Genomic DNA, 13,659 nt, shown 5'->3' with positions numbered 1-13,659 from the left:
CGTGTACCAGGATATATTTGATGAGAACAAGTCACACTTGAAAAGCACCTGGAAACTTGCACCTGGAAGAAGCACCTGAAAACTTGCACCTTTTGCACGGTCAATCAACAAGTTAGAACGACCATCGGTATTGAGAAGTGTGACAGTATTCGCGACATCCACGGGCAGTTTTCAGGAAGATGTCATTCATTGAAAACATATTAGATTAAGTTTTACTTTTATTTTTGTCCATTTATGCTATTGCTGCTCACAGGTCCAAATACATGTATTACATCAACTTTGCGTGTATGTTAGATATAAGAAGGTAATAGATAAATACTTATAAGACTATTAAATAAGAAGAACAACTGTTCTACATACAATAATTCAAATGCACTACTCTCTAGTACGGCCGAGCCTACAGTGCATCAACGGGTTCTTCCTTGACTTCAACCACAACAACTTCTGCGGATTCTGAAAACAGATAATTTATCATTATTGATAAGGTCAAAAGTTCATATGTTTTATCTTACCACTCCCATTAGTTATTGGAGCATCGAGCGGTTCAACATCTGCTGTTTCTAGCATTGATTCTTCTTCTACATCGGATTCGTCCAACCGTAACTTTTTGGCGCTGTTTTCTTCGGATTGTTCATCCATATGTTCTTCTACATCAGTTCTCTCGACTTCATCAGTCTTGACTGCATTCTGACAGTCGTGGGTGTGCTCATTTGTCCTTACAAGTAATCCGTTTCGATGTAACAGCATTGCCACTCGACAGCCTACTGTTCGGCATCTGTAATAACGTGCCCGATCGCGTCTCGTATGTCCGGTAACGAACATAGCTCCTTTATGAATGAGGTAAAAACCTCGTTTTTTGCCTTTCACGTCCACCAATTCGTAATCGTAGGAACCCTCGTCGTCCAAATAAGATGCCGGTTCGGTAACCGATTCCTCGTGTTCTGCAGAATCAATGGAATCTTGGGATGTTTCATCAGGGGCAGTATATGTCACCGGCAACGTGTCTTCGTAATCGGTAGTTTCTGGAGGGTGCGTATGACCTTCATCATTTGAATGAGACAGTGTACCATCGACTTGCTTGAAAAGACCACCTCTACATTTTAGCGGGATGCGACGACAGCAACGCCAATGTTCGGAGCCATCTCGCCGAGTCAAATAATAAACATATCGATAGCCCTCGTGGGTAATTGATTTACCAATATAAGGATTCTTTTTGAATGTGTCTACCTTTGATGTTCTGGTTGCTACAGAGTCGTCGCCGGGGTTGATAGGACTAGAACTGTTTGGCTTTGTTTCAACCTCAACGTATTTACGCTTGTGGCTTTTGGCGGAATCTGATGTATCCATTTTTTCGTGATTATGATCAGGACCCTTTACAATCTGACCATCAGTTAGCCGATACATTGATGCATTACATGAGCTTTTAGCACACTTCCAAAGTATGGCATCGTCGTCTCTTTTATGAGCATAATTGTACCTGTGTCCTCCCAACAGTAACATTCGGTTGTCACTTTTACCCTCAGGCTCACTCGATGGCTCCGATTTAACAGGGCTAATATTGTCCTTCGGATCGTCCACTGGGGCTGCTTGTGTTTCTTGCTTCGTTTTAAATGGAGCTGTGTGTTGATGTTGTTTTTCACTAACAGGGGCCACTCGACCGTTTGGAAGTAATTCTATTGGAACGTAACAACGGCGGTTGAGGGTCGGCACGTATGTGTGACAGTACCAGATGCCAGCACCGTCTGTCTTTGCACGTGGTGTTGTGTATCGATGACCTCGGTGTACCAATATGTTGCTGCCATTTTTGTTCTGTACAATCTTGAACTCTTTGGATCCCCGTCCGACCGGTCTTAGATTGGTGAGATCGGGCTTTTCATGAATATGAAGCGAGTCGTCTAAATTCATTACTCGACCATTCGTAAGCAACATCAGCGACGCTGAACAAGCTTCATTAGTTTTACAGCGATAAAAAACGCAACCGTCATGCTGCTTGTGCTCGAAATCGTACACGAATCCTTCGAAAACGATGAAATTTCGTTGTGATGTACTTTTCATGAAGACATATCTAGAATGAACAGAGTTGATGATTTTAGTTCAAAAACTACACACACAAAAGCTGCAAATTCAGTAGTTTTGGTGAACAGTAAAATTTACCTTCTAGAACCAATCAGCGACTCGTCACCTTGCTCGGCGTCGTCCTCGGATTCTTCATTAAACGATAAAGGAGGCAGTTTAGGTGCTACTGATTGCTGACTTTCTTTTGGTTTCGCAGGTTCCTTTACAACTGTAGGTTTTGGTAATACCGGTGCTATTGACAATGGAGTTAGCTGCATAGAAGTATCCGTGGCGCTTCCACCTTCGATATTCGGTGGATGTGTATGACCGGCACCAATTGGGTCAATTATTCTACCGTTTGTTAGTAAACGTAACATCGCAGGACATTTTTTCATTTTTTTACGCGTACAACATAGTGAAACAATTCCATTTGCAAGTCGATTCTTGGCCCAGTACCGATAACCTTTGTAGATCAAGGATTCTCCACGAGATGTTTTTACAATTTTGTAGTCGGCATCACCATCAGGAGGAATCGGAAGCGGAGGATAATACACCACTTTTTCCTCCTGCTGTGGAACATCTACCGCTTTGGCTTCTGTCGGAAATCCTAGAAAATCTTCCTCGGGTTCTAATTGAGTCGGATTATGATTGTGAGGGTGTTCGTTTGCACGTATAAGTTTACCATTAGACAGTAATAAGGTGCCCATAGGGCATTGAAGTCGCTTAACTTCTGCGCATCGATAATAGATACTGCCATCCTTGCGAATCCAAGTGTACCAGTAGCGGTAACCACGACACACAAGTATCTTGTTGGATCCTTCTTCAATGAACTTGTAATCTGTTATGCCTTCGGCTTCTGGTATCGTCCGGCTTTGCTCATCTGTCTCGGATTTCGACTGAGAGGACGTCTGTTGTCCCTCATTCAATTGTGAGTCAACTTTTCCAGCTACTGCTTTCTTCACCTGACCCGGTGGAGGATGATTGTGTATGATCTGTGCCTCGTTGGCAGCGTTCTTGAGAACACCGTTGTTCATCAAGTAAACACCGGCGGAACAATGGTTACTTCTTGCCCAAACACACCTCCAGTGCGTTGTTCCATCATTTCTTTGGTAGTTTAAGCGGAATCGATGACTATCATGTATAAGGATATCATTTCCAACACGGTTCTTTACAATTTTATAATTTTTAGTTTCCTTTGCCTCCGGTGTGGACGTTTGCTCAGAGTTGTTTAGCGAGTGTGAATGTTCATGTTCGCCTGTGCTGAGTAAACGACCGTCGGGACGTAATCTAACATATGCATAGCATTTGTAGCGCTTACGATGAGCACAGCGCCAAACAGCCGACCCATCACTTCGGTTGTATGATAGATAATATCGACGATCTTTGAAGATCAGGGTATTCTGATCCTTGCGATTTTTAGCGATCACATAATCACCGTGATCAATGTAGCGTTCCTCATCTCCGCGAGCCAACGAAACTTCTTCCGGCGGCGACGGTTGAGCCTGTGATCTCGCGAGTGGTAAACCAGATGAATCAGCCTTAACCTTGTACTAAAAATAGATCATGTTGTCATTTATTGTAATGCTTCAACATAAATGTATAGAAACTTACTCCATTGGAAGAACCAGCCATTGAAGGTAACGGTTTTCCATTTGCTCCTCCACTATGCGAATGTTCCTTGCCATTGCTGGATGTAACAATCGCTCCGTTATCTCGACAGAACAGAGCTGCACGACATGCACGATTTTTAAAGTGAACACATCGCCAATACTCGCGACCATTTTTCTTCCGTACCACTAGCCGATAATAGTAACCCTTGTGTTCGATGACGTTCCGGCCGAAACTGTTGGAGTCTGGAGATGATTGTGCATTTTGTGATGTATCTGTTTGATCTTCTTTTTGCGGAACTGCTTCTTGCGGCTGTGATGGCTGTGAACTGCTTCCTGGTATAATATTCAAGTAATCGTAAAGAGGATTTACACGAGTTTGTGCAGCCGAATCCAGACTTTTCGGTGTTTCCCAGTTGGGTTCATGGTTATGATCTACTTGACCGCTGCCAGGTACGATGCGATCATCGGGCATTAAGTGAATGATAACACGACAACTAGCATTAGCACGACATTTCCATGTTGAGCTACCATCTTGGTTGCGATTGCGTATGGAATACCGGAAGCCTTTGTACAAAAGTGTCATTTGCCCTCGTTGGTTTTTGAACAGTCGATAACTACGTTGTTTGGTTCCAGGAGAGGATACGTTGGACGTAGATTTGCTAGGTGCAGCTGAGGCAGAACTTGACGACAGCTGACCTGGAGCTGTATGATTATGTTCTGATTCACTCAGCATCTTCAGCTGATTGTTCGGAAGCATTTTAACAGCTACCCGACAGCTATCTACTTTGCAAATCCATATTATACAGCTATCCGGTAGTTCTTTGATTTTACGATAGTGAAATCCTTTCCACTCAAGCATGTCCCCTTGTCGATTGTATACTGTAACTTCATTCGTCTCACTTCCGACAGACGCCGCAGCTGTTGGTTTGGCTGCTCTCTCAATCTCTGGTGGCAGATCGTCCAAAGGTCTATGGTTGTGTACGATGGAGTTCTGTTCTGGCGTACCATCCGCTTGAATCGTAACTACCACCATGCATGTGTTTCCTCCCATGGAACAACGCCAGACCGTCGATCCATCGGGGCGGTCATTTCGTTTACAAAAACGATACCCCTTATGGATTAAACATTCGCGATTGCTCTTATTCATACTGTAGTAGTAGTCGGGGTGCTTATCAGGTTGACTCGTTGGTTTTGGTTTTGCTGGTTCTTCCACGGTGAGTTCTGAAATGGATAGAAGTTTTTATAATTCACAGAGTCGTTGAGGATTTCAGCATATTTATTCTAGTTCTGGTGTCTGGATAATAATGAAAATACTGGTATTAATTGGTCTTCCCTTTGAATAATTGTACTTCAGCAGTAAATCTCAGGTTAACTTAAACTGACATCGGAGCGGAATAGTTAATAATATTTTTTTCAGTAAGTGATGAACAGTCGTCTTTTAACACATGAATAGCCTTTAGTTCCTAGGCAATTTTCTGGCTATCTAGAATATCTAGAGTAGCTTCAAATTAAAACAATCTTTTTCAAGGGGGTACGTTATTTGGCCGAATTTTGTTCGGCATAACTTTTGATTGGCATAATGTAATTTGGCATAAAATAAAAAGACATACTGTTCCATTTGGCATAATTTCATAATTTTCATTTGGCATAATTTTAATTGTGCATATTTTCTTTAGATTCGATTTGTTATGGGAGTACTTTAAAAGCCCCAAATACATAACGGCAGAAAACATTTGGACAGGTTTTCCGATTGGTGCTTGGACGACTCGGCACCGCCGAGATTGCCTTGTCCTCGTTGTGGTATAAAAACTGGACACTAGAAAATAAATTAAAAAGGCGACTTCGCCTTTGTTAGCCTTTCGTACTTCGGCTCCCCTTTTCAAAGAATAATAATTAATTAGCTTAATTAATCTATCCAAACAATTTAATTCTCAGCTAATTAGTCCTTTTAAAGACTAAATTAGTCTGCCTTTTTGTTACTAACTATTCAAAGAATGAATTCCACGCTAATTACTCTACTATCCAATATTACCACTAAATCAGTCTTTTTTAACGATATCTGAAAACAGACTAATTTAGCCTAGTTAATTTATGCACTCTAAAAATGTCTGGACCTTCCCATATAAGCAGTATGCCTAAGGTAAAAAAAATAAATGTATACGGAAGGACTCTCCTCCTGTTAAACCAATGGCGATATTCTTTCAAAATCTGATTGTAGCGATCTAGAAACAAAATTCTTAAAAAAATTAAAAAATGAATGCTTGTCGTTCTAGAAAAACAAGAATCTATGCCTTCAGAGACTGTGATGAACTTCGATTTCAAAGCATTCTGTAACTTCCTTCATTATTGCCGGAAATTTAAGTCTCATAACAAATCGGACAATGAGAAAAATTAGTAGAACGCGCCTTCCTTACTATTTGTTTGAGAGGCTTCATAATTTTATTTGTATGACGTAAAATCCAACAGTCCTTTGAAGATTGTGCTGTTTTGAACCAATTTTTCCCTTTAACATAAACAACTGAAAATATTTGAAGGATTACGTTTTATGTTACACGTAAAAAATGCTGGGAACATTATAAACGGTATAATGGCATTGCGAACCTAACGAAATGTCGTCGTAGATTTCGATCATAGAACAAAAAAATATCATATAGGCAACTCTGCCATAATTGTGATAATTCGCATTCAAAAAACGTCTGTCAAAAGAATGAAACCACTAATAAATTCCATGTTCTTATTTATATTTTAAACATCCGTTCGTTATATTTTTGCAAGAATCGAGCCAATACAGAATAATAGAATTTGCAGAATATTTTTTTTTAAATCCCGCGAAAACGTTATGCACCAACACTTGATTTTTCAAACTTTACGTCTGCTTATCGGTTCAAATTGAACTGTTTAAGTTTTTGAAGTAAGTAATTCAATTTGAACTGCTCTGCACTGACGAACTCGAATCTTAAAAAAGATATTACGAAATCTCTATTCTGTGATGATACAAATCCTTTGCCACGACTAGAAATATTCGAGTGATTTGTAGTTGACCATCAGGAATCAGGAATCAGAACAAATTGGCTCAAATGGCACGTTCCCCTTGATATTTGGAGATTTGTGCCTTGCCATCAATTTGTTTTTAGCATCATTTTCCCGATATATAAGAGGGAAGGATTGAAAGGAAATGGTAAGGGTTGGACTAGGAGGATGGGAAAAATTGACGACACAAAACGCCCATTCATTTCCAGTAATACCAGAATGGCCGGGTACCCATAAGAAGTAAACAGCATTTGAAATGCTGAGGTCTTCAATTTGAGTTCGACATGCGATCACTAGATTCGACCGTGAGTCATTCGAACTGAGTGCTTTTAAAGCTGCCTGACTGTCGGAACAAAAATAAATTCGTTTACCACAGATCCTCTGCTGAAGTGCCGATTGTACTCCACACAGAATCGCGTAGATTTCTGCTTGGAACACAGTACAGTATCTACCAAGTGAATGAGACTGCTCCAGCCTCATTTCACGACAGTAGACACCAGCACCTGCACGACCATTCAACAGAGAACCGTCCGTATAACAAACTATGTGTTCATCAAGTTGTCGTTCCAGACAACCAAACAACCATTTATCACGAAGAGGATAGCTCACATTGAATGTTTTGAAAGGAAAACTGCATGTGAGAGTTAGGTCATGGTGTCATGTTTGAAATGTTCATACCCTTTCTGCAGTAACACTGGGAAAACTCCATCCTTTCCAGGAGACTTGTACGGAGCAAAACTCTCAACTGCCCATTTGACTGATTCAATCGTCACAACACTTCCAACAAGGGCCCAAGAATCGTAACTATCTGAAAAAGTCTCGGGAAGAGCTGTCGGTGATGGATCCATACATCCTGGAAAGTGAGTGTTAAAAAGATAGTGAAGTACATCACCTTCATCAGACAAGTGTTCACCATCTGAAGTTCTTAAGAAATTGACATTAAAGTCCTTAGACTTCGAAAGTAACTTATTTAATCTACTAGCCTCGTTGAGACTAGAGACATTTGTGCAGAGGCTTTTCCAACCACTTCGCTCAGACGATCGAAGAGCATTTTTGTAAGCCCTTCGAGCCGACACGAATGCCTCCGACCCATCTCTGCGTCGGTGGTTCCAAGCTCTTCTGCATAGTTTCCTTAGTCTAGCAAGTTCAGCATTCCACCCAGGAGTTCCTCTAGTAGCTCGCACAATCCGAAGTGGACAAACCTCTTCATATGCTGCAACTATGAGTGAGTTTGTCTCGTCGACAACATTTTCCAAATCAATTGGGGTTTCAATTGTTGGATGATATCCGTAAAATCTAGTCCGTAAAATCTAATCCTCTTCATGGAGGTCCCAGTTTGTAGATTTAGGATTACGATATGTGATAATATCAAATTTAACGTTTGAATGATCAAAGAAGATGTACTTATGATCAGACAACGAAGGTTCGAGCTCATCGGAGACGAGCTAATTCACCAACTCATGCGCAATTCTTTCAGAGCAGAGAGTTAAGTCCAATACCTCCTCTCTTCCAGATCTCGCCAAAGGTGGACGGTTTCCTGCATTGACTATGTGCAGGTTTGTACTGCTCACAAATTCCATCATATCAGAACCTCTCAAACTTATATCGGTGCTGCCCCAAATGATATGGTGAGCATTTATGTCACTGCCGATTACAAGTGGTAAATCACTCTTGCAGCAGTATGATACAACCTTTTGAAGTCATCGCTTGGAGAAGGTTGGTTATGCGGCCGAACAATAGACATATTTTCTGTCCATGCCATCAATAGTCATACCAACTGTGACAGCACAAATATCCCGAGTTGTGAGCTCCGATATGAGAGAAACATCGAGAGCACTATTTGCAAGTATGCATGCTCGAGGCAACAAAGACTGGGTTTAACAATTTTCCAACGTAGAAGTTTCCCTTTTGGAAATATGGTTCTTGAACCAAAGCTATAGAAGCTTTACCTTCTTGCAGAAGTCTGGATAGATTTATAGATGCTGTACGTTTATGCTGGAGATTGATTTGTGTCACTCTAACCATTATCAATTAGAGTAATGAACACTCCATCTCCAGCACTTATCGTATAACAACTAGAAGAAACCAAATATATTGGCTTATAATCGCCTATCGCGAACCATGGAAAGATTTTTTTGAATGCTTTAATCATTTAAATCCCACGAGTTGCGAAGAATGAAATCGTCCACTGTGCCAGAACTTAGCTTAACACAGTTAGGGAAAAACCTAAGATATTCCGTCTACGATAGCATTGTTTAACCTCCTGCAGCCATTCAGTCATCGGCACGGAAATACACCTTGACTTGGGAGTTCCTAGTTTTGTGCCCTTTTACGACATGGAACAGGAAACCAGTGGATCAATACATGGTAAAAAATAATTCCGCCGGATGCCACACGGCTTACCTGTTTGGTGGACTTATACCAACGGTACAGGTGGACCGTGGTGTTATTCTTAGCCAGTTGGGAAACCGCTACCGACACGGCTATCTAGGCTGCTCAGAGAGGGAAGTTGGCATTGATGGTCAACTTCCATGGATGGCCGAGCAGTTAAACTTCGATCGGTTCAAATCAACTTCGATCAACTGCTCATCGGTTCAAATTGAACTGTTCAAGTTTTGCAGTAAGTAGTTCAATTTGAACTGCTCTGCACTGACGAATCGAAGACGAAACGTAAACTAACCCTACTAACAGTATTTTAATTAGCTATTCAGGTTAGATATCAGAATTGGAAATCTGAACCGCTACCTGTCCGAGCAGATATTCCTCAACGTTCGAGCGTGGTTCCAATCCTGTACAATTGTTTTACTTCAGATATTTCAAATCTACTGGTTTTCCCGAAATCTCTATTCTGTAATGATACAAATCCTTTGCCACGACTAGAAATATTCGAGTGATTTGTAGATGCCTAAAAAGAAACCTTAATATTTTCTGTGATCAGTTGACAAAATTAAAAATTTCATCAAATGCACCAAAAATAAAATTAATTATCTTTTCTTTTAAGCCCAGAGCTTCCTTCCGTATACCGAATAATCACGTCATCGAATAGATGGTTGAAAGTCGACTTGGTCTGATCAAGTAACATTTTAGGCTTAACATAGAATAAAAATCTCACTTCCAAGGAGAAGGACTCCAGACGAAGTGTAATAAATATATTAAATATTTAGATTTATTCATAACTAAAAATTTTAAGTTCTGTCTAGAAAACAAATGAGTAAACACATATTCAGACCACGTATTATCCATTTTCAAAGTAAAAATCCTCAGCTCGTGTTTGGAATATAAATCGGATGATAAGCAATAACTATTATATACGAAAAAACAATTTGCTTGGTTAGTCGGTTCAATGCATAGGGTGGTAGTCTTCCAGTTGTATGTTCAAGTGACAGTTATTACTGTTAATAAGATAAGAAGATTTTGGGAATATGATTCCCAAATTTAACTATTGTAAAAAGCAATTTGTTTTAATTTAGGATAATAAACACTTTTAACAGACTTTGCTATTGAAAGAATAGAAACTCTGTTCGTATATGATCTATTAAACCCATAAAAAGAACCGTACTCCACTTATTAAAAAAATATAAGTACGAAAACTTACCAACATCTGAGCCTGAATCCACTACAGTTTCCACTGCTGGTGCCTCCTCGATATCGTCTACATCGGTTTGCTGATGATTGTGCTTTCCATTGATAACTTCCACACGACCGTCTGTTGTCAAATTGACGGAAGCTTTACATGTTTTCTTGTTCATTTGACAGGACCACAAAATTGAACCGTCCTGACGGTCTCGTATTTTGCAATATCGGTACCCACGATGAACCAAACTGTCTGTTTTACGTCGATTTTTGATAATTCGGAAATTAGGCGGTCCAGTTGGACGTGGGTAAGGCCGGTCAGTGGAGCTATTGAACCATACGGACTCAGATGCTGGTTCACTTTCCGTTTCACCGCCCATCCAGGGAACTTCGTCTCCACCGAGCACAGTTTGTAGCAACGAATGCATGGTTATCTGGGAATCATCCACCGTTTCATCCGGTTCACTGATATCAATTACATCAGATTTTTTAGTTTCCGTCCCGTCGCTTTCGGTTTCCGTCGGTTTAACGCTCTCGTATGGTTTATGCGAATGTTCAGCATTTTCAACCATAGCAAGTGTGTCGTTGGGGAACAGAATAACACCCGCTTTACATCCCCTCTGCGATGCGGAACAGCGCCAGAGTGATGTTCCATCAACACGATCGCACTTTTTAGTGTATCGGTAGCCGGCGTGAATCATACTAATTCCGTTTTTACTGTTCTTTACATAATACCACTGGCTGTTTCCAAATACTTCCGGGTCAATGGGATAAGTTGTTTCAAATCCGGAACTATCAACATCTTCTTCTTCTTCCATTGTATCCATATCCGTTGGTCGTTCATGGTTATGGTCATACTCACTGGCTTTGGTAACCGTTCCATCAGGGAACAAATCAACTGCCGCTCGGCATGTTTTTTTATTCATTTTGCATAGCCATTTGACAGAACCATCCTGTCTAACCCGCACTTTACAATAGCGATACCCATCATGAACCAATGCTTCGAAACCTTTGCGATTCTTAACTATACGATAACCACCTGCTGCCTGTTGCTCGGGGGTGAAGGTCGGACATGTAGGAAGCGCAGGTTGACTGACCAATTTAGGTTGGCTACGTACCGGCGTTATCAATGAATCATCAGTTACCTCAACAACGTCGTCAGTAACAAATTCTTCCGTAACTGGTGCTTCCGTTTTCTCGTGATCGTGTTCATGATCAGATCCCATATGATGAACAAATCCATCGGCGTTAAGAACAACTTTCATCTTACATATGCCACTTTTATATGAACAACGCCAGATGATGGAACCATTAACACGAGACCATTCTTTGCTGAATCGATGACCCTCGAAAACCAGAGCGTCATTACCTACAAAAAAAAAACATCAAACACATGAAAAAATTGAAATTGAAACCGTAAAACATGATGTAATCACCTCTTTGATTTTTTGTTATACGATACATCTTGCTGCCATTGCCAAGCTCTTGTCGTTCCAGATAGCGTTTATCAGTTTCATGGAAATGTTCGCCACATTTCTCGACTTTACCATTTCGATAAACAATAGCCATTGCCCGACATTTGTCATAATTTCTTCGACAACGCCAGAATACTGCACCATCAACTCGTTCTCTGTCTTTGCTGTACTGATGGCCCTCATAGATTAAACACTCTCTGCCCTTAACATTCGTCGTGATTTCATAATTTTTCTTCACTTGTTTTTGATCTCCAGGCATCATCACTTCAAGACTGTTCGTCAATAAAGTCGCCATATCATCAGTGTAACCTTCGGTTTCTTCTTCCTGATCATCATCATCTTCTACATCTTCAATGATCATATAAGGCTGGTCAACTTCATCTTCCATTGAGTTGTCCAGTTCGGCCTCCTGTCCATCCACGACTTTTTCATGATTGTGTATGCCATGGTATTTGACTCTCGAATCAGGATACACATAAACGCCTGCGGAACATTTATTGTTGTTGGACCGACACTTCCAAAATGTCGATCCATCCATCTTTAGATAACGTTTGCAGTATTTGAATCCTAGATGCACTAATGTTTCCCCCTTCTTTTTGTTTGGAACTATTTGCAAACTGTCTGCACTGACCGCCACTGGTTCCGAATCGTTCATTTCCTCTTGTGATATATCTTCTTCTCCAAACTGTTCACAAGAAGCATCAACATCGACGACAGCTACTTCTTCATCAGGACCAGAGCGTCCCAAATCTTCATCCAACCCATTTTGGGCATGACAATGTGCATTACCATTCGCATGTGTTATCGTTCCGTCCAAGTGTAAATTGACTGCTGCCTGACATCCACCAAGTCGACATCTCCAATGAATCGAACCATCACGTCTGGAGAAGTGGCGACAGTACAAATATCCCTGATAGACCAATCGTTCGCGATTATTCGCGTTCATGACAATACGGTACTGGGCTTTCTGTCCACTGCTGCCGGGAACTCCGACCTGACTCTCTGCTGATTCCGGCTGATAATGTGACTTGGCGGATGCCGATACATCCGCAACTTCGCCATCGCTGTTGTAGTATACATCGTCATCATCCACTATCGTTTCACGTTTAATAGTTATCTGGAATAAGATACACTTAATTCACGATCATAATTAAAATATATATCCAATATACCTCATCCGTTGTGTGATTCAGTTGTGAGGGGGTATTATTGGACCGGGATGACATGGGTTGAAGCAAGCTATCTTCTCCATCTTTGTTGATTGGTTCATTTTCGGACCCGGGTTGAAACTGGAATTCAAAATTAGAATTATACATTGATGTAAATCGAATTGGCAAACAGTATTTTTTGTATTGACCAATAGAACGGCTAAGCCCGATCAAGGTCCATCTTGCCAACAGTGGTGTTTATGGCTGTATTACTTTACTACGATTTTTCAAACATTTTTTATTTATATGCCTGGAGTTGTTTCGCCGAAGCAAACTGGATATTTTCGCATCGATATGTGACAATGGACAAATCCTGGATCCAAGTCAGAAGATGAGGACGGTCGAGCATATAAAATCAGTGGATACTACCAGATATTATCATCGGGTATAGATGGTTATGGTGGAGTCGGAGTTTACGTTCAGCAAAAGTACAACTACCAAACGATAGACATCGTTACACAATCAAATCAGATACAAATAGTTGCCGTCAAAACACTACGATTAGATCTAGTGATTATTGGAGTCTACACGACACCATCCAACCGCCATCGATTTAACACTCTGTTCGACAGGAGTATGTTCACAAGTTGAGTGGAAAGTCATACCAAACACAATAGGGAACACCTGCTAATAGAAGTAACCCTCACCACACAGAGAAAAAAGCACAAGACGTTTTCATCGAAAAATAATTCAAGAAATAACCCACTG

General features: G+C 40.8%; 1 protein-coding gene across 1 annotated transcript in view; it reads right to left on the bottom strand.

Moving 5' to 3' along the window:
* Positions 1-205: 205 nt before the first annotated feature.
* The window catches only part of LOC131440455 (uncharacterized), a 31,723-nt gene continuing 18,269 nt past the window's right edge, over positions 206-13,659 (bottom strand). The window contains exons 3-9 of the mRNA XM_058611743.1: positions 12,916-13,032; positions 11,705-12,860; positions 10,291-11,637; positions 3,667-4,886; positions 2,155-3,605; positions 513-2,065; positions 206-453 (exon numbers count right to left, since the gene is read on the bottom strand). Of these exons, the coding sequence (XP_058467726.1) occupies positions 398-453; positions 513-2,065; positions 2,155-3,605; positions 3,667-4,886; positions 10,291-11,637; positions 11,705-12,860; positions 12,916-13,032 (6,900 nt within the window). The 3' untranslated portion in view covers positions 206-397. The remainder of the gene's footprint in view (positions 454-512; positions 2,066-2,154; positions 3,606-3,666; positions 4,887-10,290; positions 11,638-11,704; positions 12,861-12,915; positions 13,033-13,659) is intronic.

The sequence above is a fragment of the Malaya genurostris genome, chromosome 1 (assembly GCF_030247185.1).
Source record: "Malaya genurostris strain Urasoe2022 chromosome 1, Malgen_1.1, whole genome shotgun sequence".
In the NCBI taxonomy this organism is placed as follows: Eukaryota; Metazoa; Arthropoda; class Insecta; order Diptera; family Culicidae; genus Malaya; species Malaya genurostris.
The sequence above is the reverse complement of the archived record's forward strand: the minus strand, read 5'-3'. Positions and strand labels throughout refer to the sequence as shown.